The following is a 25,546-nucleotide window of genomic DNA, read 5'->3' on the forward strand; positions in this document are numbered from 1 at the left end:
AAAATCATCATTAATTTCTTGACCTGTACCATCAAGGGGCATAGAGGATATGATAATACTACATAAAAAAACCTGCATCATTACTAACTTCCTATCAACAATTTTCCTCCAAATCAATCTGTTACCTATCAAAACTCCAACATTATCAGCTCCTATATATTTCTGTTAGTAATGATGTATAAGATACTTTTTACTGTATAAATGTACCTATATCTTTGTCTTCCTCTTTGTCAACCTGGCAGAGAACACTTGTTTTGCTAATCTTTTCTCTCACATGTTTAAGTGACCATGCCACCTGAGATTAGCTCTGCTAACACATTCCTGAATGCTAACAAGTTCTTTCCTAATATCCTTGTTTTTAATATGATATTGCCATTGATGCCATCTGTTCACACCCCTCAGGACTCTCATATCTGTGGTCTCTAGTCTTTGGTCAAGTGTTTTATTTCTAACCCAGCTCTCAGATCCATAAGTGAAAATTGGTTTGAACACTGTCTTGTATACAGTTAATTTAGTGTTTTGACTAATTTCTCTCTGATTCCATGTAAATTTATTCAACTTTATATTAGCTTTATTGATTTGTTGTCTATTTTGATATTTAATCTGCCATCTTCACTAAAAATCGTGCCTAAGTAGCTGAAATGTTTTAGTTATTCTATAGGTTCTCCATTCACAATGCAGTTGATAATTTTAACGATTCTACCTATTTTCATTGGCTTTGTCTTGTTATTGCTGACCTTCATACCACATCTATTACAACAGTTATTCAGTTAGTCAGGGAATCTTGCAGACTTATACTAGGTTTATTTAAAAGTATTACATTATTCGCATAAAGTAAAGAGCTGAGATTAACATCTCCAATTTTGATGTTATGTTTAATACCACTTTCCTTCGTAATGTGATCCATATAAATAGTGAATAACAGAGGGGATAATGTACATCCTTGCCTCACACCAAATTCAGCATTAAACCATCTATTCTTCAATTCTAACTGCTGACTTACAACTCAAAGAAAGACTAAATAAATGACAAGAGAGAAGCCATATGCCTTTTCCATATCTACAAAACTTAAATACAGATCTTTGTTATATTCCCATGATTTCTCAACTATTTGTCATAAAGTGAAAATCTGATTCTGACAGCCTTTATTTGGCCTGAATCCAGCTTGTTCTTCACCAAGCTTCCCTTCCTCTTTCTCAACCATTTCTCAAGTATACTTGCATAAATCTTACTAGGAACACTCAGTAGAGAAATGCCTCTGTAATTCTGACATTCAGTTTTATTTCCCTTTTTATATATGGGTAGTATGAGAGCTGTACTCCAATCATTTGGAATTCATCCCTTTGTCCCAGCCTTCTGAACTATGCAGTGCAGCCACTGTAAGACTTTTATACCTCCATACTTGAGCATTTCTGGTCGCATATCATCTAATCCAGCTGCCTTTCCACATTTCAGGCTTTTGATGGCTTTTTCTACTTCAAGTACAGATATGTATTCCTGATTACATGCCTGTTCAGTGCTTTTTTATTACTATGTTGTCACTGATTGTTTTGTTTAGCAATTTTTGAAGTAATTACTCCATACATCAAGGATATCTTTTTCACCAGTTTTCATATCAACCTTTATCATCTCTAATTCGTTTTACAGCACTGTTTCCTCAATTTTTGAACTTTTTTCAAAAATATCCAGCCATCTTCCTGATATTTATTTTCTATGTTCTTACCAAACTCTTTCTTTGACTTTTATTTAGCTAGTTTTACACATTGTTTAACTTTCTTACAATTGTCTCTGTATTCTCGAATAGCAGAAGCTAACTTTTTCAACAAGAACTTTTGATATTCTTTCTTCTTTTCTTTCACTGCCTCTTTAACTTCCTGTGTCCATCATGGGATTCTTATTTTTCTATCCTTGCAAACAACGTCACCACATCCCTCTATGGCTGAATTAATCATTGTTTTCTTCAGGATATGTCACTGAATCTTCAAGGTTCCTGTTCTCAAACTCTTTCATGTTTTCTTGAATAACGTTTGTGTATTTTAGTCTACAGTTCAGCTCTGTGAGCTGTTCCACTTTTATTCTGAGCTACTTCAAAATTTCCTTAAAAGTTCTTTTCAGTATGAAAATCAGTTTGATCCTGCTGAAGACTAAATGGTGATAACTTCCGATTTCAAATCCTCTGTACACAAAAAAAAATAATATATCCATAGTACAAATGTACGATCGGTTTACAACCATTTTGTGGGTGACTGGTCACATAAAAAAACAGTGAAATCACGTTATACAAAATACAGCAAGTATAATGGCAACCAACCAACAAAATCTTAATGGAGCAATTTAACAATGCCTTCAGTAGCAAGTTCTATCACCTAGTTATATATATTCCCTTTTTGGCTACCCTAGCAACTTTTGGGTAGTACTCTGTTTTTTCAACTCCACTGACAAATGAAGTAGTTAGATTATATACTTAAGTCACCATAGACAGTGACTTCATTCTTGCGGAATTTTGATTACAGGAAATCAGGCTTCATGGATAAGAAGTCAAAGATTGCTAGAATGATTTTCAGAATTGGGGAAACAGTAGAAACAACGAATGAATGATACATTATAAGGCATGGAAATATTAAGCCATAGAAATTCAAAAAGAGGAGATTTAAGACTAGGTGTCCTCTTGCAAGAATAGTAGATGCATTTGGGTTAGGCAAGGACCTAAAGCATATCATTCATCTCCTAATCAGAATTCTTAACAATCCTTTTCACTCTCCCAATGTTCTGGATATTTTATTAACACGTTCGCTGCCACGCTACTTCGGCATAGTCTGTTCCCCTATGCCGAGCAATTTCACTTCTTCAAGGCCAGTACGGTAATCTCGTTGCCGGCGGTAAGCGTCATACGAGTATACTCGTAGTTGGCTTGTACAACGCATATGCGATCTATGAGAATACACAGTTTTGATGCTAGCCCCACAAGCCAAGCATTTTCACTTCTTCAAGGTCACTACAGTAATCTCATTGCTGGCGGTAAGCGTCATACAAGTATACTCGTAGCTGGCTTGTGTAGCTAGTTTACCAACTATGAGTATACTCGTAGTTGGCAGTGAACATGTTAATCAGTTCTCTTTCTAGATACACTGTTGAGATGACTGCACCTCTTTGTAATTCAGATCGCAATCTCATCCAAGTTTTTTCTCCAGTGAAATGCCCTCTTCTCAGCCATTCACAGCCTTGTGTACATTGGCACTATAGCGGTGTCAAGTGGGAAGATCTCGGAGATTTTTACTCCTCCTTTTGACTTATCCTTTTAGCCTGAGTTCCTGTAATCAAAATTCCCCAACAGTGAAGTCACTGTCCATGGTGACTTTGAAGTCCATAATCTAACTAGTTCCTTTCCATTCTCTAAATCGAGAGATACTTGTGATCTTTTTACAGAAGTTATCCATGTTGGAATGAAGGCCTTCATTCTCTACTTTGTTCATAATTCTCATCCTGTAATCATGCTATGTTTTCCCAAAAAATGTGCCTGAGCAGTCCAAGTAAAGAAACCATTTTATCATAAGTGGCTTTAGACAAAATTTCCAACTTTATTCATAGCCTATACTTGGACATGAACCAGACAGTATGACTACCATTGTATAATATTAACTAGTCCTCTACAGTGTTCCCAACAAATACAGGTTTTGCTTTTTCTTGAAAAAAACGACCCTAGTTTACACCTTATCTTTGACAGTGCAGCTTTATGCTGAAGATTAGATCTCTCTTATCAATCTGACTCTAACTCCTAGCTTTTCCTGTTATAATTGCATTACTTGTATATCATCTTTGGCTTCCAGGGAACGACATCCTCTTCTGCTCATTTATTCAGTTTCCTGCTCTGTATAAATCCCACATTCACTCAACCTTAGAATCTGCTTTGTCTGTAACCTCCAATATGAGAGCAGATTGACTACCATTGTATAATATTAACTAGTCCTCTACAGTGCTTCCAACACATACAGGTTTCGCTTTTTCTTGAAAAAAATGACCCTAGTTTACCTCTTATCTTTGACGGTGCAGCTTTACGCTGAAGATTAGATCTCTCTTATCAATCTGACTCTTACTCGTAGCTTTTCTTGTGTATCATCTTTGGCTTCCAGGGAATGACATCCTTTTCTGCTCATTTGTTCAGTTTCCTGCTCTGTATAAATCCCAAATTCACTCAACCTTAGAATCTGCTCTCATATTGTCTGTAACTTCCAATATGAGAGCAGATTCTAAGGTTGAGTGAATTTAATTTTTTTTTTTTATGAGAGGTTGTAAGGCTCTTACATTAAAAATACATAAATAAACTCATAGCATTAATGAACTGCCAGCAGACTAAGGATGAGATAATCCAGAAGGCCTGTTCTAAAGAAACCAAGAAATTCGACATCCCCTACTTCTCTCCGGATGTCCAATGGAACCGCGTCCTCGATGCTGGATCCTGAGACACTACGAGAGGAGAGTGCATTTCCTTCTGCATTTCTGCATACTTGCTTCCTTCCTTGTTTCTGCCTCTGCAGAAACAAGAAAGGAAGGCCCGAGGTATTAGTGACATGGAATTCACTAATTAATGATTACGTAATTCAATAATTAATGATATCATATGAGATATCATGGTATTAGTGACACAACTACATATCATGCTATTAGTGTGGTAAATACTTGGCTGCAGGTCTCTTATGTAGAGACGGATAAATGTTATACAGACTTCCATCATCTCCTGTCTGTATTTGTTACTTGTGGATACTTCCATTGTTCAAATTGTAATTCTAATTCCCATTTTTATAAATTCGTCATTAAATTAGTATTACTGATAATTTATATTAATTATATCTACAAACAGTGCATTGTAATATTCAATTACATTTATAGAAATTAATATAAGGCTATAATAAACTTGTTCATTATTTGCCTATTTAAGCTGTGTCATGTATTTTTCTTTTAATCTAGGTGGTGCTTGTGTAGTAATTTAAAGGACGGAACAGGAATATGGGATCTCAGCAGTTTTGCTTGAAATGGAACAATCATCATTCGAATATTGTAACAGTGTTTGAAGAGCTGCTATTAAATGAAACATTAGTAGATGTAACTCTTGCATGTGATGGATTAAGTTTAAAAGCACACAAAATGGTATTATCAGCCTGCAGTCCATTCTTCAAAAGTCTCTTCAGTGAAAATCCTTGTACTCATCCCATTGTAATAATGAAAGACATTAAATTTTCAGATCTAAAAGCAATTATTAATTTTATGTACCATGGTGAAGTAAATATATCCCATGATCAAATGTCAGCATTTTTAAAGACTGCAGAAACACTTCGTGTGAAGGGATTGGCAATGTTTTCTGAGGAAAGTAATCATTCATCTGATATAGGTCATGGTCCATACGCTAGCTCTTCCGAAGGAGTTTCCCATTCCAATGGCCCTGAAATACTTCCTCAGGGTCAAATGCAGATAAAACTTAGGTCTCCATTATGTAAACAGAAGCGCAAGACATCTTATTCTAGTGATTCTAGTATTGACAAAAGTGATCATATAAGTTCAAAAATCAAGGAGAGGGATTCTCCAGAAATCATAGAAGATGATGATGACGATGCCATCGATAGCAGTATTCACATAAACAGTTCACAGGGTATTGTGTCAAATAATTTGCTTTCTTCTACCTCACAGACTACTGAAACAACTTTACAAAGCATGTCAGAAACAAATATGCAGAGATCTCAGTGTCTGAATTCTTCTTCAGGACGTTCAGGTATTAAAAGACCTCAGGTTACTACATCAAGTGAAGTTCATTCTGTAAGCCTGCAAGGGGCATTGTCTATTGAGAGCAGATATACCAGAGAAACAGAACAAAAGGTAAAGCAGTACAATTTTAATAGCAGTATGGTATTATTCAATAACATGTGCAATTTTTATTAACGTACACAGGGCTGTGTTGTGCTTATGTTGCACATCAGGAGGAATCTCACTTGATTATGTATTACATCCCTTGTGCATGAGGTGGGCATGTTTACCACTATGTATATATTCTACTTTCAGATTTTTTTCAGAATTTTCATGTTAAACTAGTAAGATGACTGTCTTAATTATATAGAAAATCGCAAAAGCAATGTTATTTCAAATTATTAAAGAACTTGCTTTTTAGAAATATTATACATTACTTAAATCATGTAATGTATAATTACATGATTTAAGTAATGTAAGTAAGTAATATAAGTGCAGAAGCACTTAGTAATACGTGAATATCTAGTGATATTTATGTTGTGTGATGTCATCTTACTGAGAAATAACATTACTATCAGTAGGACTCCTTCCCCATTAATTCTAGCAATCTTCATGTTGCACTTCATATACTAGTATTATGAACAGGTGTGACATCATATATTTACTACACTTTAAGATTTTGTCGAAGATAAATACTTCAGATAAGGAATCAGGAATTCAAATCAGGAATCGTTGTCAAGGTCTTGGAGAAACTAGTCAAGAGAAGAATACAGGATTGGATAGATGAAAATGGGATACTGTATGGGGAGCAACATGGTTTTGTGAAGGGTAGATCATGCCTCAGTAACTTGCTCACGTTTTATAACACAGTGATGGCTGAACTGGATAAGGGTAATGGGTTTACAGTGATTCTACTGGACCTTGCCAAGGCCTTTGACAGGATACCACATGGAACTCTAATCAATAAACTGGAGCAAATGGGGATGGATGTAGGGTTGGTGAGATGGATAGGAGGGTGGTTGATGGAGAGATACCAGAGAGTGGTTTATTCAGGAATGGAGTGGAGTGCAAAAAATGGCTTTTGACTAGTGGTGTGCCGTAGGGTTCTGTTCTTGGACCACTACTTTTCAATTTGTTCATTAACGATATAGGAAAGGATCTGAGAGGAAGTGTTCACTTGTTTGCTGATGATGCAAAGTTAGGTAGAGCAATTGTGAGTGCGCAGGATGTCAAAATCTTGCAGAATGATGATAGTTTGGGACTGGGCTAGGGAAAAATGGATGTCAATTTAATGTGGCAAAGTGTAAGGTTATGCATTTTGGAGTGAAAAGATTAGCAGCAGTATATCACATTGGTGGAACCGTACTCCAGGAGATTGATGAGGCCAGGGATTTGGGAGTGTTGCTGAATAGGGAGTTGAAGTTTAGGGGGCACATTGCAAAAGTAGCTAAATCAGCTCATCTAATCACTTGGTTACTGAACATACTGAACTTGGTTATCTCTATATCGAGCCCTGATAAGACCCCATCTGGACTACTGTGCCCAAATATGAGTGTCAGGGTTTCTTCTTGATAGGGAGGAGGTGGAGAGGATCCAGAGACTAGTGACCAAAATGATAGCAGGTCTGTGGAATGAACCTTATGAGAACAGATTGAAGATTTGTGGGTTGCAAAAATTGTGTTATATCTCCTTCTTTTCTTTGTCTTTGCGTGGTGTCACTTTCTTGTTAATTTTCTATCTTAAATCCTTGTCATACCAACTAAGAAATCTCTAACCTATCTCTCTGGGGCTGCTTCTCTATTCGGAACTGTGACAAAATTTATTTATTTTAGCTGCGCCAGCCAGAGTCCTAATACAGAAGAGTTCTTGTACAAAGAAACCTTCCCAGAGCTTAAGTATTACCTAATCTTATTAAAGTATTAAGTGCCTATAGAAACTTCAACATTGCAGTCATGGCCTAAACTTTCTTTAATTTCCCCTTATTCACAGTTTTGAACTTTAGCGAGTGGTAATTTCATTCTCATGCTCAGACAAACTGAAACTTACATAGAAAAAACATGTTTATTAATTATCAAAATTTCATACAATAAACTTTTACATATCAAGATATGTCATATCAGAATTCTAATTCATTAGCTGAGCTATAAGGAACACATTAATTATCTGAAAACTCTAATTTTACATCTGTAGATTAAGTAAGCACATATTTATCATGAAATAGTAATTCAGAATTCTAAAACTTGCTAACAGAGGTCAATTCACATTCAACTAAGTGTTGCATACTCTCAGGCTTTCAGACTACTAGTCCAATATGATTAACACGTTACGTCATCGTAGGCAGCTAGCTAGCAACGTTTGAACCTTTGTTTGCACTTTGATTTACATTCTTACACAGTATAATTTAGACAACCTTACTTCTTTCTAAGGTAATTGTAACAGGTTTTCTTTTATATTTTTCTTACTTAACTAATAGTGCAAGCATTTCTAGCTCAGAATTTTGTTTCTTGTTAAATCTTGAATGAATGACTTTTTTGTTGAAAGAGTCCCCATTCAAGATCTAACCAAGGCCTCTCCTTTCTCAAAAAAAATTTTTCACCAGAAAATTTTTTCTTACTCTTCCCTCATTTCTCTTGGTCTGACTCTTCCATTTATCTGTCTAAAATTCAAATTTCTTTTGGGCCAGGATGCATTCCTTGAGTTTCATAGATCACTTGACATATGCAAGCCATGTTGCCCTGTTCATCCTGCCTTCCTAGAGATTGATAAGTGTCACTTGTTGTCCTGCTGTGAGCTTTGTTACCATCACTGATGTGATTGCATCCTACTGTCCCTTTTTGCATGGCACTCTGTCTCTCACTTGTGATCTCTTTATCTTCTGTTACTTTGACTTTATCATTATCTTCAGCACCAGGATTCTCCCCCTCCTTTGGTAGGACAGTTTCATTTGATTTTGGCTCAGAGCAAACCTCATGTTTCTCCTCTTTCCTTTTCAACTCGGCATCCTTTATGCACTGATGCTTGTTGTTCAGAGGGACGTCACTCCTTCCTTGGTCTTGATAGTTTTGATTTGTCACAGCGATATTCCTTCTCCCATAGAAACGAATTTCTTCTGTAGAGTAGTTGCACGAGAAACCATATTGTCTCAGGAAATCCTCTCCCAGAATCAACCCACTTTGAGAGAGCGAGTTCTTTGGTAGGACCAAGAAGTTATGCCATGCATATAAGCCAAACTCCGGCAGTCCCGCTCTCAGTCTTATTGATTTAGGGCATGAGTTGTGGAAGGGGATATTCCTAAAAGTCGGATGGATTTTCTCGGCCGTTTAATTCTTCCATTAACACAGGGCTCCAGGTCCTTGAGACACTTTCAGATATAATGGAAGCTTGGGAACCGGTGTCAATGAGTGCCTTTAAATCCCTTCTGCAGATTCTTGCATTTACTGCCATTCCAGGGAAGTGACGCTTGCCCTGTTTCCCCCTTTTATCAAATGGTCTAGCACGCATGTGTGACGTGTTTCTGATTGATGCCTTCCTCTCAAGTTTCTAGTTGTAATAAAACAGTCTCGGGCAAGGTGTCCCAATTTGTTACAATTGTAACACCTAGGAACTTCTCTGCAAAAAGCCTTTTTATCATCTCTGTTTGAGGACAAAGGAGAGCTCGTCTGACACTTGGCAGACAGTTCTATCATTTTCTGCATTAGGGAATCCATTCTCTCCAGCACTGGCTGTTGCAATCGCTCAACTTCTCTATGAATCATACTAGTTATTTTCTCTTCTGGAAAGGAAAGAGTCTCCTGATCCTTGGGAGGATCCGACGTAAACTGACTCATGACCGAGTCAAGCTGCTCTATAACTGGTTGTTGCAGCCTTTCCACCTCCTTCCTGACTAGGGAGTGATCAACGCTACTAACTGACTCAGTTTTGTTCCCTTCATTACCTCTCTGCACTTTTTGTTTTTCCTTCCTTTCCAATCCCTGTTTTATAGGATTGGGATCCCCACCAGCGTCTCTACGTTCTTTGATCACATTAACTGGTCCTACTGCAGCTGCGGGACAAATATCCCCAAGCAGCTGTTATCTTTCCTTTACTGCTTCATAACAACTCTTCAAACAATTTATCCCTTTCCCAAAAGCTGTTTCCTTCAGTTCCTGCCGTAAGCCAATTCTGAAGTGTTGAAAAACAGCCCAATCAAAGTGATGTTTTTCCTCGTTGGCCACATTCATAGTACTAGCGAGAGTAAGCATCCTGTTATGAAAATCAGAGACGCTTTCCTTCTCTTTTTGTACCATCCTTTGAAGTTCCAGAAGTTAGGTCCTATGTTTTTCACCTTAGGAAATTGGGAAATTAGGATTTCTTTAAACCTCTGGTAATCCAAAGTTTCTTTTAGGATTGGCGAAGAGTAAAAGAAACTTTTCGCTCTTCCAACTAACTTACTGCGGAGCAGAATAAGCAGCTGGAAGTCTCTCCATCACCCAATCTTTCTAAGCTCTTCTATATACTCAAAGAATGATCTCACATCGTCTGTGTCTTCTCCAGAGAACTGAGGAAAAATCTGTTCAGGGTTTATGGTCCTAAAGAATTCTGAATCAGAAACTGAATTGTTTGACTGGGAGCTCGACGGAAGAGACATACCTGTACTATTAGTTTATACTGTCTTACAAAGTTCAATTTTCAAAGTTCCCTTGCAAAATTTTTCTGATCACTGTGTTAGGTCAGTTTGTTTAAATTTTTTTTTTTTTTTCGGGACCTAATCACATCTTGCCAGCTGCTGCGCCATTGTTATATCTCCTTCTTTTCTTTGTCTTTGCATGGCGTCACTTTCTTGTTAATTTTCTATCTTAAATCCTTGTCATACTAACTAAGCCTGAAATCTCTAACCTATCTCTCTGGGGGCTGCTTCTCTATTCGGAACTCTGACAAAATTTATTTATTTTAGCTGCGCCAGCCAGAGTTCTTGTACAAAGAAACCTTCCCAGAGTTTAAGTATTACCTAATCTTATTAAAGTATTAAGTGCCTATAGAAACTTCAGCATTACAGTCATGGCCTAAACTTTCTTTAATTTCCCCTTATTCACAGGTTCGAACTTTAGCGAGTGGTAATTTCAATCTCATGCTCAGACAAACTCAGACTTGCATAGAAAAAACATGTTTATTAATTATCAAAATTTCATACAATAAACTTTTACATATCAAGGTATGTCATATCAGAATTCTAATTCATTAGTTGAGCTATAAGGAACACATTAATTATCTAAACACTCTAATTTTACATCTCTAGATTAAGTAAGCACATATTTATCATGAAATAGTAATTCAGAATTTTAAGTAAAACTTGCTAACAAAGATCAATTCACATTCAACTAAGTGTTGCATACTCTCAAGCTTTCAGACTACTAGTCCAATATGATTAACATGTTACTGAGCACAAAAGTCACTTAAAAGTGCTCTCTTTTTCTCAATCAGGAATCTGTTCTTCTCTCTTTGCCCCAATACTAATCGTTACAAGAATAAGGAATTTACTGTATGTTACCAGTGTCCTGAGAGGATATCGCGCTTCTTTTTGTCCGTCCTTTGTAGCCAGATGTCTTTCTGCTTTATCGAGTTGCGTCCATGTGGAGGTTACGCTGATTGATGGAAATCGCCATTCCTTGCATTTTGCCGTAAAAACGCTCGTCTACTGGATCGATATCGTCATCTCAGCCGTCCTTTTTGGGGAACTTATTCCGCTGCTTCGCATCAGTAAACTTTTATCGATGTCCCTAGTTGGTGTCTGCAGTCAGCTCACGTATAGCATGCCCAACTCCTTCAGCTAGCAACCGGGAAGGAGATTACTTTCGGTGCCGTCGATCGGTCAGCATTCTGCTTGTCCACACGAGAAAACAGGAACAGAAAAAAATGGGGGGGGGGTTCAAACCCGAGTGAACTCGCTTTTTATTCTTCTTTTCAGCGCCCTCTTTTCGTAATGGAGGATCTCTCACTGTGCTCTCTATTCACACCTACGCGATTGCATCACACTTCTACTCCTTGAAGAGCGCTCATTTCGCCAAACGCGAGTTCAGCTCGCCTTCCATGAACGCTTCCGTTGCACCATTACTTCATTGTAGCCAGCTAGCTAGCAACCTTTTAAACCTTTGTTTGCACTTAGATTTACATTCTTACATAGCATAATTTAGACATCAATAATTTTAACAATATAATTCTATTTAGACACACGATTTTCTCCCCAACTTTACTTCTTTCTAAGGTAATTGTAACAGGTTTTCTTTTATATTTTTCTTACTTAACGAATAGTACAAGTATTTCTAGCTCAGAATTTTGTTTCTTGTTAAATCTTGAATGAATGACTTTTTTGTTGAAAAAGTCCTCATTCAAGATCTAACAATTGGTTGATAGGCAGAAATGGGGTGATATGATTGAGACATTCAAATTACTGAAGGGTTTCTATAAGATTAATCCAGAAGATATTTTTGAGAATAGGACTGGTGGTGGGTGGACTAGGGGCCATACATGGAAACTGGGCAAGAATGTGGTTAACAAGGGTGTTAGAGCTAGGTTTTTTACTTGGAGAGTGGTAAATGAGTGGAATAAGCTGCTAGAGTCTGTTGTGGATGCTATGAACATGAATGAGTTCAAGGCGAGGTATGATAGATACTGTGTGAATGTAGAATAGTTGTTCTTGACATGATGTTAATAACTCCCTCGATGAGTATTTCGACTCCTTGGAGTTGCCTGAAAGAATAATAATTAAAAATGTTGCTTTAAGAAAGGAGCAGTTTCAACTGACTCCTTGGGAAGAGAAGAAATTGCAATTGTTCTTCCAATGATGTTATAAATGAATTTTATTAAAGATGAATTGTAAATGCCAGACTGGTTGGGGGGATACAGTTTCCATTCTTACCTCCCTTTCATTCATCAGAAATAATTGTTATTACAAATTTTAAAATTGCTAAATTCCATGGGCACCTCCATAGGGTCCTAAGATCAATCGTGGGAGACCAAAACTATTAACACAATTTCTATCATACCTCTCCTTGAAACCATTAACAGACAAAATACTCACAACTGATTCAGTTGAGTGTTTCCATTCATTGAACCCTCTCCAAGCAAAAAAATCTAGTACTCATGCCTTTGCTAATCACAATTTTATCCAACTTCTAAGGATCACCTCTTGTTCTGCCCCCACCAGTCAAGTGCAGAAACATTTCCTCTGTATCAATCCTTAAAGTAATATAAATGTTTCTATCATATCCCTTGTTTTTTTTTTGCCTGTTAACAAACTTTTGCAATCCACAAATTCTCAGTCTATGCTCGTAGGAAGTATTTATTCCACAGACCACTAACCCTCTTGGTCACTTGCCTCTAGATCTTCTCCACCACTTCCTCATCCCCAAGAAACCCAGGTGACCAGACTTGAGCACAGTAATCCAAATGTGGTTGCATCAAGGCTTTATAAAGAGGAATGATAACTCCCTCATCTCTGCTTATTAATGTGTTTTCAATAACCGTGTAATCTTGTGAGCTACCCTGACAACTTTAGAAATATGCTTTCGAAACTTTAGCTCTCTGTCTACTGCTACCACCCCGAAATTGCTAGTCTCATCAATTTACTGGAGTACATTTCCCTCAATGTGATACACGGCTTGTAATCTTTGTAACCCACAATGCATAACTTGACACTTTTCCACATTAAATTGACATCCATTATGTCATTTAAATCACCTGTTTCAATCATCCTACAAACCTCACCCTGATTCACTGTTACTTCACTTAATTTTGTATCATTAACAATCAACTGAATATTTCCTTTCAAGTTATTTCCTATATTATGTACAAAATAAACAGCAGTGTTCCCAACACAGAGCCCTGCAGCACACTAGTGACCTGCCTTCTCCTGGATTCTGCTCTTCCATATACTACTTTTTGGCATCTGTCCATCAGCCACCTTTTTTATCCTTATCAATTTCATATATATCCATATTTGTTGCAGTTTGTGTAATAGACTTCACTGTGGTATCTTGTCAAATGACTTTGCAAAATCTAGCAGTATTATTTTATAGCCATTTCCTTTATCCAACTCAGGCTGTCACTCTATTATAAAAAGCTGGATTACTAAGGCATGACTGACCCTTCATATAGCCATTTGCCCCTCATAGAGTATCATATTCTTAGCCATCCATTCCTGAATTCTCTTTTTTGGCCAACTTTTCCAGTCACTGCTGAGATACTAATCAGTCTATAATTTGCTACCACAGACTTAGCTCTTCCTTTATGCAGAGGAATTATTTTTTCCCCCCCCTTTCACTCTTAGGTTTGCCAGACTTCAATTAAATAGCCTAGTCAAAGGCATCACCAGTTACCCTGAACATTATCGTAAAACACAAGCCAATATCTCATTTAATGCCACAGCTGTGTTTGCATTCAGATTTTGCAATATACTAAGTACTTACAATTCTTCAACTTCTGTTCTCACATCAGTCCCTGTCACCTCTATCATAACAATATCTTCACTTGGATGATATACCCTCGCAAAATGATCAATTCCATTTGCCTCCATTACCTTTCTACCACCTGCCCTCATAGTCAATTCTTTCTCCTACTTGTCACATAATGGGGGGGGGGGAATGAATGTGTTTGCATTCAGGTTTTGCAATATACTAAGTACCTACAATTCTTCAACTTCTGTTCTCACATCAGTCCCTATCACCTCTATCATAACAATATCTTCACTTAGATGATATACCCTTGCAAAATGATCAATTCCATTTGCCTCCATTACCTTTCTACCACCTGCCCTAATAGTCAATTCTTTCTCCCGCTAAAGAAAACCTTTGTGTGCTGGTCTACTTTCTTACCTGATCCTTGTACTGTTTATGAGTTGTGTGGTCACTTCTATTATATACTCTCAACAACATTTTATTTTGTTGCAGCTCATGCTTAGTATTATTGCTTATCCATCTATCTCCTACCCTATTCATTCTCCTGACTTTGGGTATATAGTGTGCTATTGCTTCCTCCAGACTTCCCTTGACTATCCCTCTGTAAAATGAATGTCTTTTATTTCCTTTGTAATGTTATCATACTAATAATTTAATTTATTTTTATGCTCTATTTACTTCAGTTTCTCTTTATACTCTATTCTTACGCTTCTCACTTTTTCTTAAATTTACTACAGGTTATCTAATTTCTGATACCTTGGGAACCTTGGAAAATTTATTTAAATATTACGACTGCACTACCAAGATTCCTCTTTATGGATGTTAAATATAATTAAGATTACCTGCAGTATATCTCTCTCTCTCTCTAGATCTATCTCATTATTGACAGTCGTGGCTACTCTTATTTATCTTCGCTCACAGGTTCGCATTTATTTAGAAACAGTGCATTGGATTAAGGATCAGTGAATACACATTCTTTAACATAACAAACATATTTATTGAACTAGGATGCAATCATACAGTTTCTTAAATGAATTTGCTCTTCTAAAACAAAAAAATCTAAAGCTAAGAATTGTGATCTCAATAATATATATATATATATATATATATATATATATATATATATATATATATATATATATATACTCCAATCAACAAGTTTCTCATATCTAAATTATACCACTTATTCTTCAGCCTCTTAGTCCGGAACAATCACAATTTAACTTTGTAAATGTCCCACCGAATATCAGTCAATCTTCCGCAATGTTAAACATACACACAAAGGTTTTACTCACAGTTCTTCTCTTGACACATATATTTGAACTGGCTCTTTCATCTCCTATCTAGTTCCACTGACTTCTTTTCCGTCCTTGGCCTCAACAATCGTGCGAGCTTCTTTTTCTCAACGGCATCGCATCTTGGAAGATTTCCAGGGCTTGGAGCATCTTACACCAATACTTGACTGCCTTTTGGTCCTGGGTTTCAACATTAGTGCTGGCTTCTTTTCTTTAGTGCCGTCTCATCATGAAGAATTCCTGGGGATTGATGCATACTATCCCGATACTGACTGCCTTTCCGTCCTGGGCTTCAACATTCGTGAGGACTTCTTTTCTTTAGCAGCATCGCATCGTGAAGAATTCCCGGGGATTGATGCATACTGACTGCTTTTTCGTCCTGCGCCTCAACATTCGTGCGGGTTTCTTTTCTTTAGTGGCGTCGCATCGTGGAAGGTTACCAGGACCTGATGCATATCATGGTTCAACATCTCCCTACTTCTCTCTGGACGTCCAATGGACCTGCATCCTCGATGCTGGATCCTGAGACACTATGAGAGGAGAGTGCGTTTCCTTCAGCGTTTGCTTCCTTTCTTATTTCTGCCTCTGCATACCGGCATACTACCATTGCGTTGCTGCATATTGCCTTTGCCTACTGCATACTGCCTCTTTTGTCTCTGTATACCCTCTGAATTTTTCTTGATCCTCTGTTATACTGCTTCTTGCGGTCACTCAATTAAGGGTTGAAAACCCCTAACATTCCCTTGCAAAAGGGGATGTGACCTTCAGAGTTGTTGATTACTTCTGTTTCCCGCAGAAGACACAAAAACAATCTTATTTATGAACATCGGGCCATCCTCAGATATTTGTCGCCTCTTGTTGCACTATCCTTGAGACATGCATTATGTTAAACTCTAGCAATTGAAGGCACTTTACTTTTTATAAACAAAGCTTCTAAGCTATTTCTTTAAAATTGGAGCCATTTCAAATGACGGGCAGCTTTCTAAGGCATTGCCCTTGAAATATACAGTTTAACATTCCTACCATTTCAATATATACTTGCATGGTTTTTCAAATCACAAAATTATTATAACTACAGAGTTAATATAAACCTTATATACAAAATTCGTAATAACAAAAATCCACAATCAGTGTTAAATTAAAACATCCTTCTATATACAATATTCGTGACCTCTGTAAAAGTCGATGCAAAGTTAAGGAAAAAAATTCCTACTACATCGAATTTTACATCCCCATGCACTGTGAACATCCTTCCCTTGCAGATCTTTATGCCATCTTGCTGCTTCAAGCTGCCTCTGCAGTGTATCATAATCACCACATGCTCATCTACATCCACTCTAATTTCTTTAGTTTTCTTGACTTTACATTTCCACACACTCAGTGATCGAAGCTCTCTAGATACCTAACTCCATATCCATTTAAGTGCAGTCCATCAGCTTTGTGCAAATCTTCATATTTGTCAAACTTAGGCCATAGGTTTACAAACTCTAAATCATTCCTTCTGCACAAACTGTGTATTCATTCATTAGTTATCGTCCTACTTCTCAGCTTGCCTCTGTCATAGCGTACAGGCTTACAAACTTCATTTTCTCGCTCTTTTTTGCTTTTTCCAAAAACTTTCAACAACTCCAATAAATGTAATCAAATATTGTGTAAAAACACACCCAATGCTGTAGTTAGTATTATAAATTAATCATATTGTTTCTTTGATTTTATTTATCAAAGAAAATTAAAAATCTTTTAATGTAATATTTGACATGTTTTTGTAACAATCAAGCATATCAACAGCATTTTGAAATGTATGTAAATTTTGTATAAAGGTTCATGATTTTTTATTCTGCAAAGCATATTAAAAAATCATCTCAATGAATTTACAAGTTTAGTAGTGATTTAGTAGTTGTGTAGAGCACCTCTGGTATTTATACTGCACATTTTTAGTATAACTTGCAAAAGTTATACACAAAAAAAAAGACTAGAAACAATTAATAGTGGATGTTTGCAGGTTTGTATGTAAGTTGTGAAGTTCTGAAAACATCTGTTATCTGTAATTAATTAATTCTAGTCTTTTTTGTATATAACTTTTGCTGGTACTCCTGACTACGTAAGTCTAAAAACATGTGATCTCAATACCAGAAATGAAATAACCATGCGCAGAAGAGGGTGTGAAACCAAAAGATATGATACATTTTGGTGAGAGAATGCAAAGCAGAAATACACATGAAATTATTAAATTATGTTCTTAGAAAAGTAATTATTTAACAGAAATTTAAATAAAATTCTTTTCCAAAAAATTTCAATGTATTGTCCAGTAATGGCATTCTAGTATTCGTTATAAATCATTTAAACCAATTTTATCTACATTATCCAATTCAGAATCATTATTTTTCAAGAATGATATAGTGTTAATTTAAGGATATTATCATAATATTGATCCTACCATAGAGGTGATCTCTATTTCTAACAATTATTTTTTTAATTCTGAGTGTACCTATATATTATATGCACAAGGGTTTACTCCAATTGGTGCAATGACCTCTTTTTTACTATTTCTGTCAGAATACAAATAAATCACTAACTCAAGACCAAAATATAAAATAAATACATTTAATATAACAAAAATAATATATATATACGCTTCAAACAAACATTACATAACTAACTTCAAATTAATTGGATCCAAGGGCTTTTAAAAATAAACTTACACTTAAGACTAGACTAAACACTGTTTGCACAATGATAAAATGTTCATAGTCAGTTTCTCTCTCTGTGAAGGCCCTTTTCCGAAGATATGACTTTATTCTTCATTTTCACAGGATCCTTTTTCTTCTCTCATGTAGCACACAATTAATTCTTCCTGACTTAATTTTGTCACCTTTTAGTAGAAATAATAGTTAGATCCGGCGTCCTTAATACAGATGAAACTTCCTAATCAGAATTTTCTCGAACATTCCTTTAGAACGTAAATAGCAAATTCTTCTTTTATTCACTAAATGCTTATTGACAGTCTTAACTCTTTCAATTAAAAAAAACTTACAGTTCTACGATTCCCTTTTCGGAATCTACTATAAATCTTTCAATTAGTATTTCCTCCAATATTCTGTTTAAAACGCATATAGCAATATTTTCTTTTATTTATCCACATACTTATTCCACGTTAAAACTTAATAGTTCCACGATTCCTTTTTCGGAATATACTGTTAATTTTCCTCTGACTGTCGCAATAAAAAAAACTAAAGTTCCTCTGAATCTAAATATCTGCCGGCTTGTGTTCTAATTTCCTCCCAAACGCTATCTTGTTTACTCTCTCGTTGCTTCGATACCGAACTTGTCAGCTGTTAATCACGCATCAAACTTCTTGATGAGCATGCGCACTCCATGAAAGGGGCAAGTGAGAAACTTCTTCTGCAGCTTCTCCCACTTAAGTGGGGTCACTGTTTGTAATGAGTCTCTTCCACACCTTCCTGTCTTGGGCTGTCACCACATCCAAGTTCTTCATCTTCAAGTCCTCTTCTACCAGCTCCCTCCATCTCTTCTTTGGCCGCCCACGCTTCTGCCTTCCTTAACATCCATCTGCATGACCCTTCTTCCCACATATTCGTCCTCCCTCCTCATCACATGGCCAAACCATCTCAACCTTGCCTCCTGTATTTTCGCTCCTAAGGTCGTAACTTTCACTGTTCCCCTGACATAGTCATTTCTCAGACGACCCTTTCTGGTCACACTGCACATCCACCTAAGCTTTCTCATCTCTGCTACTTCCATCCTGCTGATATTATTTTTCCTCAGGGCCACAGTTTCTATAGCATATGTCATAGCTGGCCTCATTACTGTCCTATAAATTTTGCCTTTCAGATTGATCAGCACCCTCTTATCGCATAACACTCCAGCCATCTCCCTCCAGTTCCTCCAACTCGCTTGTATCCTGCATCCCACTTCCTTCTCAGCTCCTCCATCTTCTTCCACTGTTGAACCTAAGTATCTAAAGTCTCTCACCTTCCTGATGACATTTCCTTCCAGCCCCAGATCTGTCTCCTGGCTGCCGCCCACTGCGCAACACACATACTCTGTCTTACTTCTGCTCAGTCTCATACCTCTCTCTTCCAGTACTTTTCTCCATCTTTCCAGTTTAGTTCCCACTTCTTCTCTTGAATCTACACACAACAAGATGTCATCTGCATACAACATTGTCCAAGGCGCATCTTCTCTCACCTCCTCTGTTACCACCTCCATCACAATGTTAAACAGAAACGGACTTACTAATGCTTCATTGTCCTCTTCACGAGGATAATAAAGCATTAGTGCTTCATGAAGAAGGCGCATTTTTCTGCGTAAACATTGCATTACATTCATGTTAATAGCCCTGGTGTGCTTTCAAAATGCATACACTTTTGAGTCATTCGAAAAGATGTAAAAAGGGAGCAGCATGTCAAATTCTTATCGTTGTATTATTTTTAAACTGCTGAGAAGGAGTGTCTAGGTGAGCTAAAATTTTGAGTTCCCTCAGCACCTAGCGGCTGTGATTGGTTATTGTGTCAATTTGGGTACAAAGAAGTATCCAGTTGAATGTTGTCACTTACTATATCCAATAGCTTATTACGAACAGATGTTACACATGTTTTCTGGAACTGAAAATTTGAAAGTGAATGTTAGGAGAAAAATGCTAATTGTTTTTTCTTTTGCTTGTGCAGTATAGCATCTGTTGAGGTTGCAAAGTTTTTTAACAGTATAGAGACATTTTTATTCTAGTCTTTGGAAACAACAGACAGTAAAAATATCTATTCCTGAATTAAAATGAATATTCTGTGTATTATAAGACTTTTTTGATCTACAACAAAATTCCAGCATATGTGAGATTGATAAGACAGAAGAACTGCTTATACTAAAAAAAACAACTAATGAATTTAAGATTCCCAAAAGTGTGGATAATTCCGATAATGATCGGATGTTTTGTATACTGAGCCTCAGTAAACAAAATAAAATTCTTGGAAAACAGAACAAAATATACACATAACATGTGTATATTTTGTTGCTGCTCCATCAAACCATATTTATTCCTGCAATACTCTCTCTCATAAGTTTTTTTTTTTTTTTAATTATGCCATCATAAATTCACTTATTCATGTTTAGAATTTATTGGATCGTGATATTCGCTCTACCCAGCAACTTATAGGACACATATCACAAATGATAATTATTAATTATTCTTTACCATTAATGAAAGTGTTTCTACTCACACTTATTCTTTCCTGTTCTCACATGTCTTATAAATGATGGTTCACATATTTTCATCTTTGAGTATTTCAAATATACCAACCAAATATAGTATTCTCCTTCATTGTTGTTTTCTAATCAATCCTAAAACAGATTGGTCCCCCACTCTAAACAGAAGTATTTAAAGTTATCCTGCAATTAATTGCAACGGACCAATTAAGATGAGTGTTGATGCGCTATGCCCTCTCAAAACTTTCATATATCGATAAAATTCAATCACATGGTCATGGGCATCTGCAGGAGGGGGGGAGACGGGGGCACTTCCCCTCTGGATCAATTAAAAAAAATTCCACAAATTATAATCGTAAAATTGATTGAGATATGTAATCTTACATCCTCGACCCTGGGAACGCTTTGTCTGTCTTAAAATTTTATTATGGGTTGGATTGTTGCAGGGTAGCCATAGAACACGTGTTTTATTACAGCAATAAAACACTTCCTGTTTTTGGTTCATCTTTTTCTGATTTGTGAACAGTGACCGGTTAGGTTGCCCTCCGTGTCTAATGAGTTACAGAGTGAAGTGTGAATTGTAAATTTATAATGAAACAAATTTAAACAAAAAAATACATTTTTAAAAGGTAAGTGTATGTAATTTTATATTATTTTACTTGTTAGTTTTATGATTTTTTTGCTTTTAAACTGAAATAATTTAATTTAGGATTAATTAATTAGTTGATTTATAATAAAATATGCTGGTCAATTTTTTAATATATGAAATTGGGGTAAAAACTATTAATTATGAATACTTTTTTTCCCCAAGAATTAAAGATCATTAAAATCGATGTAAAATGAAAATAATGTATTTACACTTTACATCGACAAATAATTACATCAAAAACAGCTAAAAGACGTTTATTGATGTAATTATTTAATTAAATCAATAATTATAAAAATTGATTGATGTAATTATTTCTCTCCAAGCACCCCCCCCCCCCCCCTTGGAAAATTTTCTGTGGACACATGCCCATGCATACTGTCAAATTGACGTGAAATTTGTAGTAAGAGTTGCATAACCCGCATGACAGCACACCCAACCGAAATGGGCATGCGATACCACTGATATATATATATATATATATAACTCAGCTAACGTCTTTTTTATTCCCATATAGGGAGTAGGCTAGGCCATTTTAGCCCTATCTAACTTGGAGATTGAGTGGGCAGTTCGATCTCCACTAGTATCCAATCAGAGTTAGCTGGCACAAGACTATCACTAATTAAGTGGCATGCAGTGAAGAGAGAGACAGGTCAACAAGTGCTGCCATCTTGTGGTCCCTAACAACAATATATTTAATGGGTGAAATAATGTGGGTTCTACGGTCGAATTTCTTGAGTTTACGGGAGAAAAAACCCGCTTGCCCATGCCAGAGATTGACTAACTCGGGAACCGGTCAAAAAAAGGCTTAGAAAAATTTCCTCTAGTCCATAGGTTCCCAAAGTGGGCAGTACCGCCCCCCAGTGGGCACTGAAGGCTTCTAGGGGGGGGGCTATAGTGGGATCAGAAGCATTTGGGGGCGTTCAGGTGGTCTAGGGGTAGGTGGCTCTTTATAGAAGAAATTAATAATATATATTTAAAAATTAATTATTTTTGTGATTTTGCGATTAGATAATCATTTAAAATTTAAATATTGCATTTTAATTCATCTTATGCCCGTCTTACATGATCAATTTTTTTTATCAATTTTCTATTTCAATTATTTAATCATTTGAAAATTTACCATGTCAGATAGAAATAGTCAATTTCTATGTCAATGAGAAAATAGAGCATGTATATATGTGTGTATAATAGCTTATGTTTACAGTAGCAAATATATTCATTATATTTCATTTCAAAATATAATATATATAAAACCACTTTTCTAATTGATTTGTACAAAAATAAACCCAATTTTATATAATTTAATATTACAAGTAAAAATAATAATGGCAAGAAAGAAATAAAATTGTAAATTTTAGTTAGTCTAGTTAGTACTAACTTATATTGCTAACTAGAGGAAAAACAAAAGCAAATATTATTCGAAACTTATTATACTGTTTTCTGTGGTTATGTTTTGTAGGTTTGTTGTTTATATCTTGTGTAATTATTTTATTTATTAATTATTATTTATAATTATTCGGACAATGTCGTAGTCGGACGAACAAAATGCGCTTACGTTAGTCAACAAGATTGGAAGCAATTCATTGAGTGACAGATTGTTTAGCCAACTTTGTAGTGAAAATGATGAAGATTTCAATCGTTTGCCTTCACACAGAAGTTCGTTGGCTTTCAAAAGGTATTTGTCTGAATCGATTTTACAATTTGTTTGATTCAGTACTAGAGTTCCTAGAAAACAGAGACGACGAATTGTGGGCCAACCTGATTACATTAAAAATGACATCGCTTATTTGACAGACTTCTATAAAATATTTAATGAAGTTAATCTACAACTACAAGGTGATGAATTGAATTTAATTAAAACAAAAAACATTGCCGCTTTTGTAGGAAAACTTCTTCTGTTCAAGCAGAATATGGGCCAAGGGGAATATTGCCACTTTTCAAGTTTACCAGCAGTGTCTCTCAAAAAGGAAGATTTACTTACATACTGCCAACACTTGGAAGTTCTCCATGCTGATTTCAATGAGTGATTCAAGAATATTCTAAACATGAATATACCAAATTGGGTTCTAGATCCTTTCTCACATGTAAGCACAGCAGGATCATCAAATTTAGAAGTGGAACTCATAGAACTCACAACAAATGAAGAACTAAAAATAAAATTCAAAACTGGATACCAAGAGTTCTGCCTTCAAAAATCAATATCGACACTGTACCCTGGATTATGGGAAATAGCGCAGAAATTTTTAATTGCATTTCCATCTTCTTATTTGGCTGAGAGTGGGTTTAGTGCTGTAGTGAATTTACTATCTAAGAAAAGGAACCGATTGCATATAACTGAGCGTGGCGATTTACGACTGTGTTTTAACGAAAGTTGAACCCGATATTAACAAACTTTTAAAAATGCACCAGGCTCATCCTTCACATTAATTTGTTATTTTTTCTTTGTATTTTTACTTTGTAAGTTCGAAGTAAACCATCTAATACATTTGATGGTGTTTTAATTATTACAATAAGATTCTTACTAATGTAATGTAATCTCTTAATATGTATTCTGAATTTTCATATTTAAACGATTGTATGAAACTTCACATTAATTTGTTATTTTTGCTTTGTATTTTTACTTTATAAGTTGGAAATAAACAATTTTGTAATATATTTAATGGTGTGTTAATTATTACAATAAGATTCCTACTAATGCAATGCAATCTCTTAATTGTATTCCACATTTTCATATTTAAACCATTGTATGAAACTGTGCATAATGTTACTCGAGCATACATTTTACAATCTTTACGTATGGGCTACGTTTCACCAAAATCGGTATAGCAATAACTGTGTTCAAGATGAAGCACATATTGGCCACATCTTTTTAAAAATTTAATTGCATAAGCAGCAATGTATCATTAGTTGGTATTTACGTCAAAAATATCAAACGCCTGAACGCAGAAAACTGTTGTAATGGGCACGTTACAAAATTTATGTCTTGCAAAGTGGGCGGTGGCCCGAAAAAGTTTGGGAACCTATGCTCTAGTCACCGACTAGATTCGAAAGCAAGTCTTCCTTCTTGCAGTCAAGCGCTGTGGTGTGCAAACACCACATCCACTGAGCTACACAGGCTAACTTATACATACATACATACATATATATATATATATATATATATATATATATATATGGCAATCTGTGATATTAACTCGGGATTGGGATATGTTCAAATTTATATATACTGACTTAGAACCAAGAAAAAACAAATTTATTCAAAACACAACATGTTTAATCAGATTGTCCGACTTCTTCAGGCGTGGGAACATAGAAAGCAAATAAAAAAACACTAAGAAACATTGTATCACTATAAAAACGACTATTATAAAATTCAGTTAGCTTTGAACTGTAGCTACAGTCTGTGTTGAAGTTCTATTGTTGGGCATCTGCTTGTGTCTGACTTCACGATTGTGCCAATATCAGATAGTAGAGCTGAAAGAGTCTGGTAGATTACAACTATGGTTATTATTTATATGATGAGGGTCCATCATCATTGTATCATAGTGAAACATTGTATCACTACAAAAACAAGTATTATTAAAACAAGTAGCTACAGTTCATGTTGAAGTTCTATTGTTGGGCATCTGTGTGCATCTGACTTCATGAGTGTGCCAATATCGGATAGCAGAGCTGAAAGAGTACGGTAGATTATAACTAAGGTTATTATTTATATGATGAGGGTCCATAACAATTTCCTTAGATTCAACTATGTGCCGTTCTACCTCGTCATAGCATATATGAAGGTTTGAAGTTGTTGTCCAGTTTATTTCATGTTGACGACATTCATCATTTGTGTTTACTAAAAACAGTACATGGCTTGACAGGGCACTTGTTCTAGTTCTTTTGTAGGCAATGTTTCTTTGGTGTTCTTCCACATGTAGGAGGATGGATTTTTCAGTTTGGCCATAGTATTGTTTCCTGCAGTCACACATGATTTTGTACACTCCTGGGAATTGTAGATGGTTGTGAGCTTGTTTGTATTTGCTTAAAAGCGATCTTAATTTGGGAAGAGTAGAGAAGCAGGTTTTTATGTTGAACTTTCGTGGAGAGCGAGCTGATGTATGGTAAGGAGATATAACCTTTGGGGTTGTCATGTTTCTGATTTGTTTTGATGGCAGCAGTAAAGATGCTTATTAATAGTTTTCGACGAGTAGCCATTACTTGTGAAGGTT

At 35.9% G+C, this 25,546-nt stretch overlaps 1 protein-coding gene across 4 annotated transcripts in view; it reads left to right on the forward strand.

Moving 5' to 3' along the window:
* LOC150099088 (uncharacterized) overlaps window positions 1–25,546 on the forward strand; it is a 330,865-nt gene that overhangs the window by 13,443 nt on the left and 291,876 nt on the right. For all 4 annotated transcript variants that reach the window (XM_090404942.1, XM_090404946.1, XM_090404944.1 and 1 more), the window contains exon 2: window positions 4,966–5,868. In XM_090404942.1, coding sequence (XP_090261068.1) covers window positions 5,005–5,868 — 864 coding nt within the window. In that variant the 5' untranslated portion in view covers window positions 4,966–5,004. The remainder of the gene's footprint in view (window positions 1–4,965; window positions 5,869–25,546) is intronic.

The sequence above is a fragment of the Typopeltis vanoorti genome, chromosome 15 (assembly GCF_054136105.1).
Source record: "Typopeltis vanoorti isolate ZY-2024b chromosome 15, IOZ_Tvanoo_1.0, whole genome shotgun sequence".
Taxonomy (NCBI): Eukaryota; Metazoa; Arthropoda; class Arachnida; order Uropygi; family Thelyphonidae; genus Typopeltis; species Typopeltis vanoorti.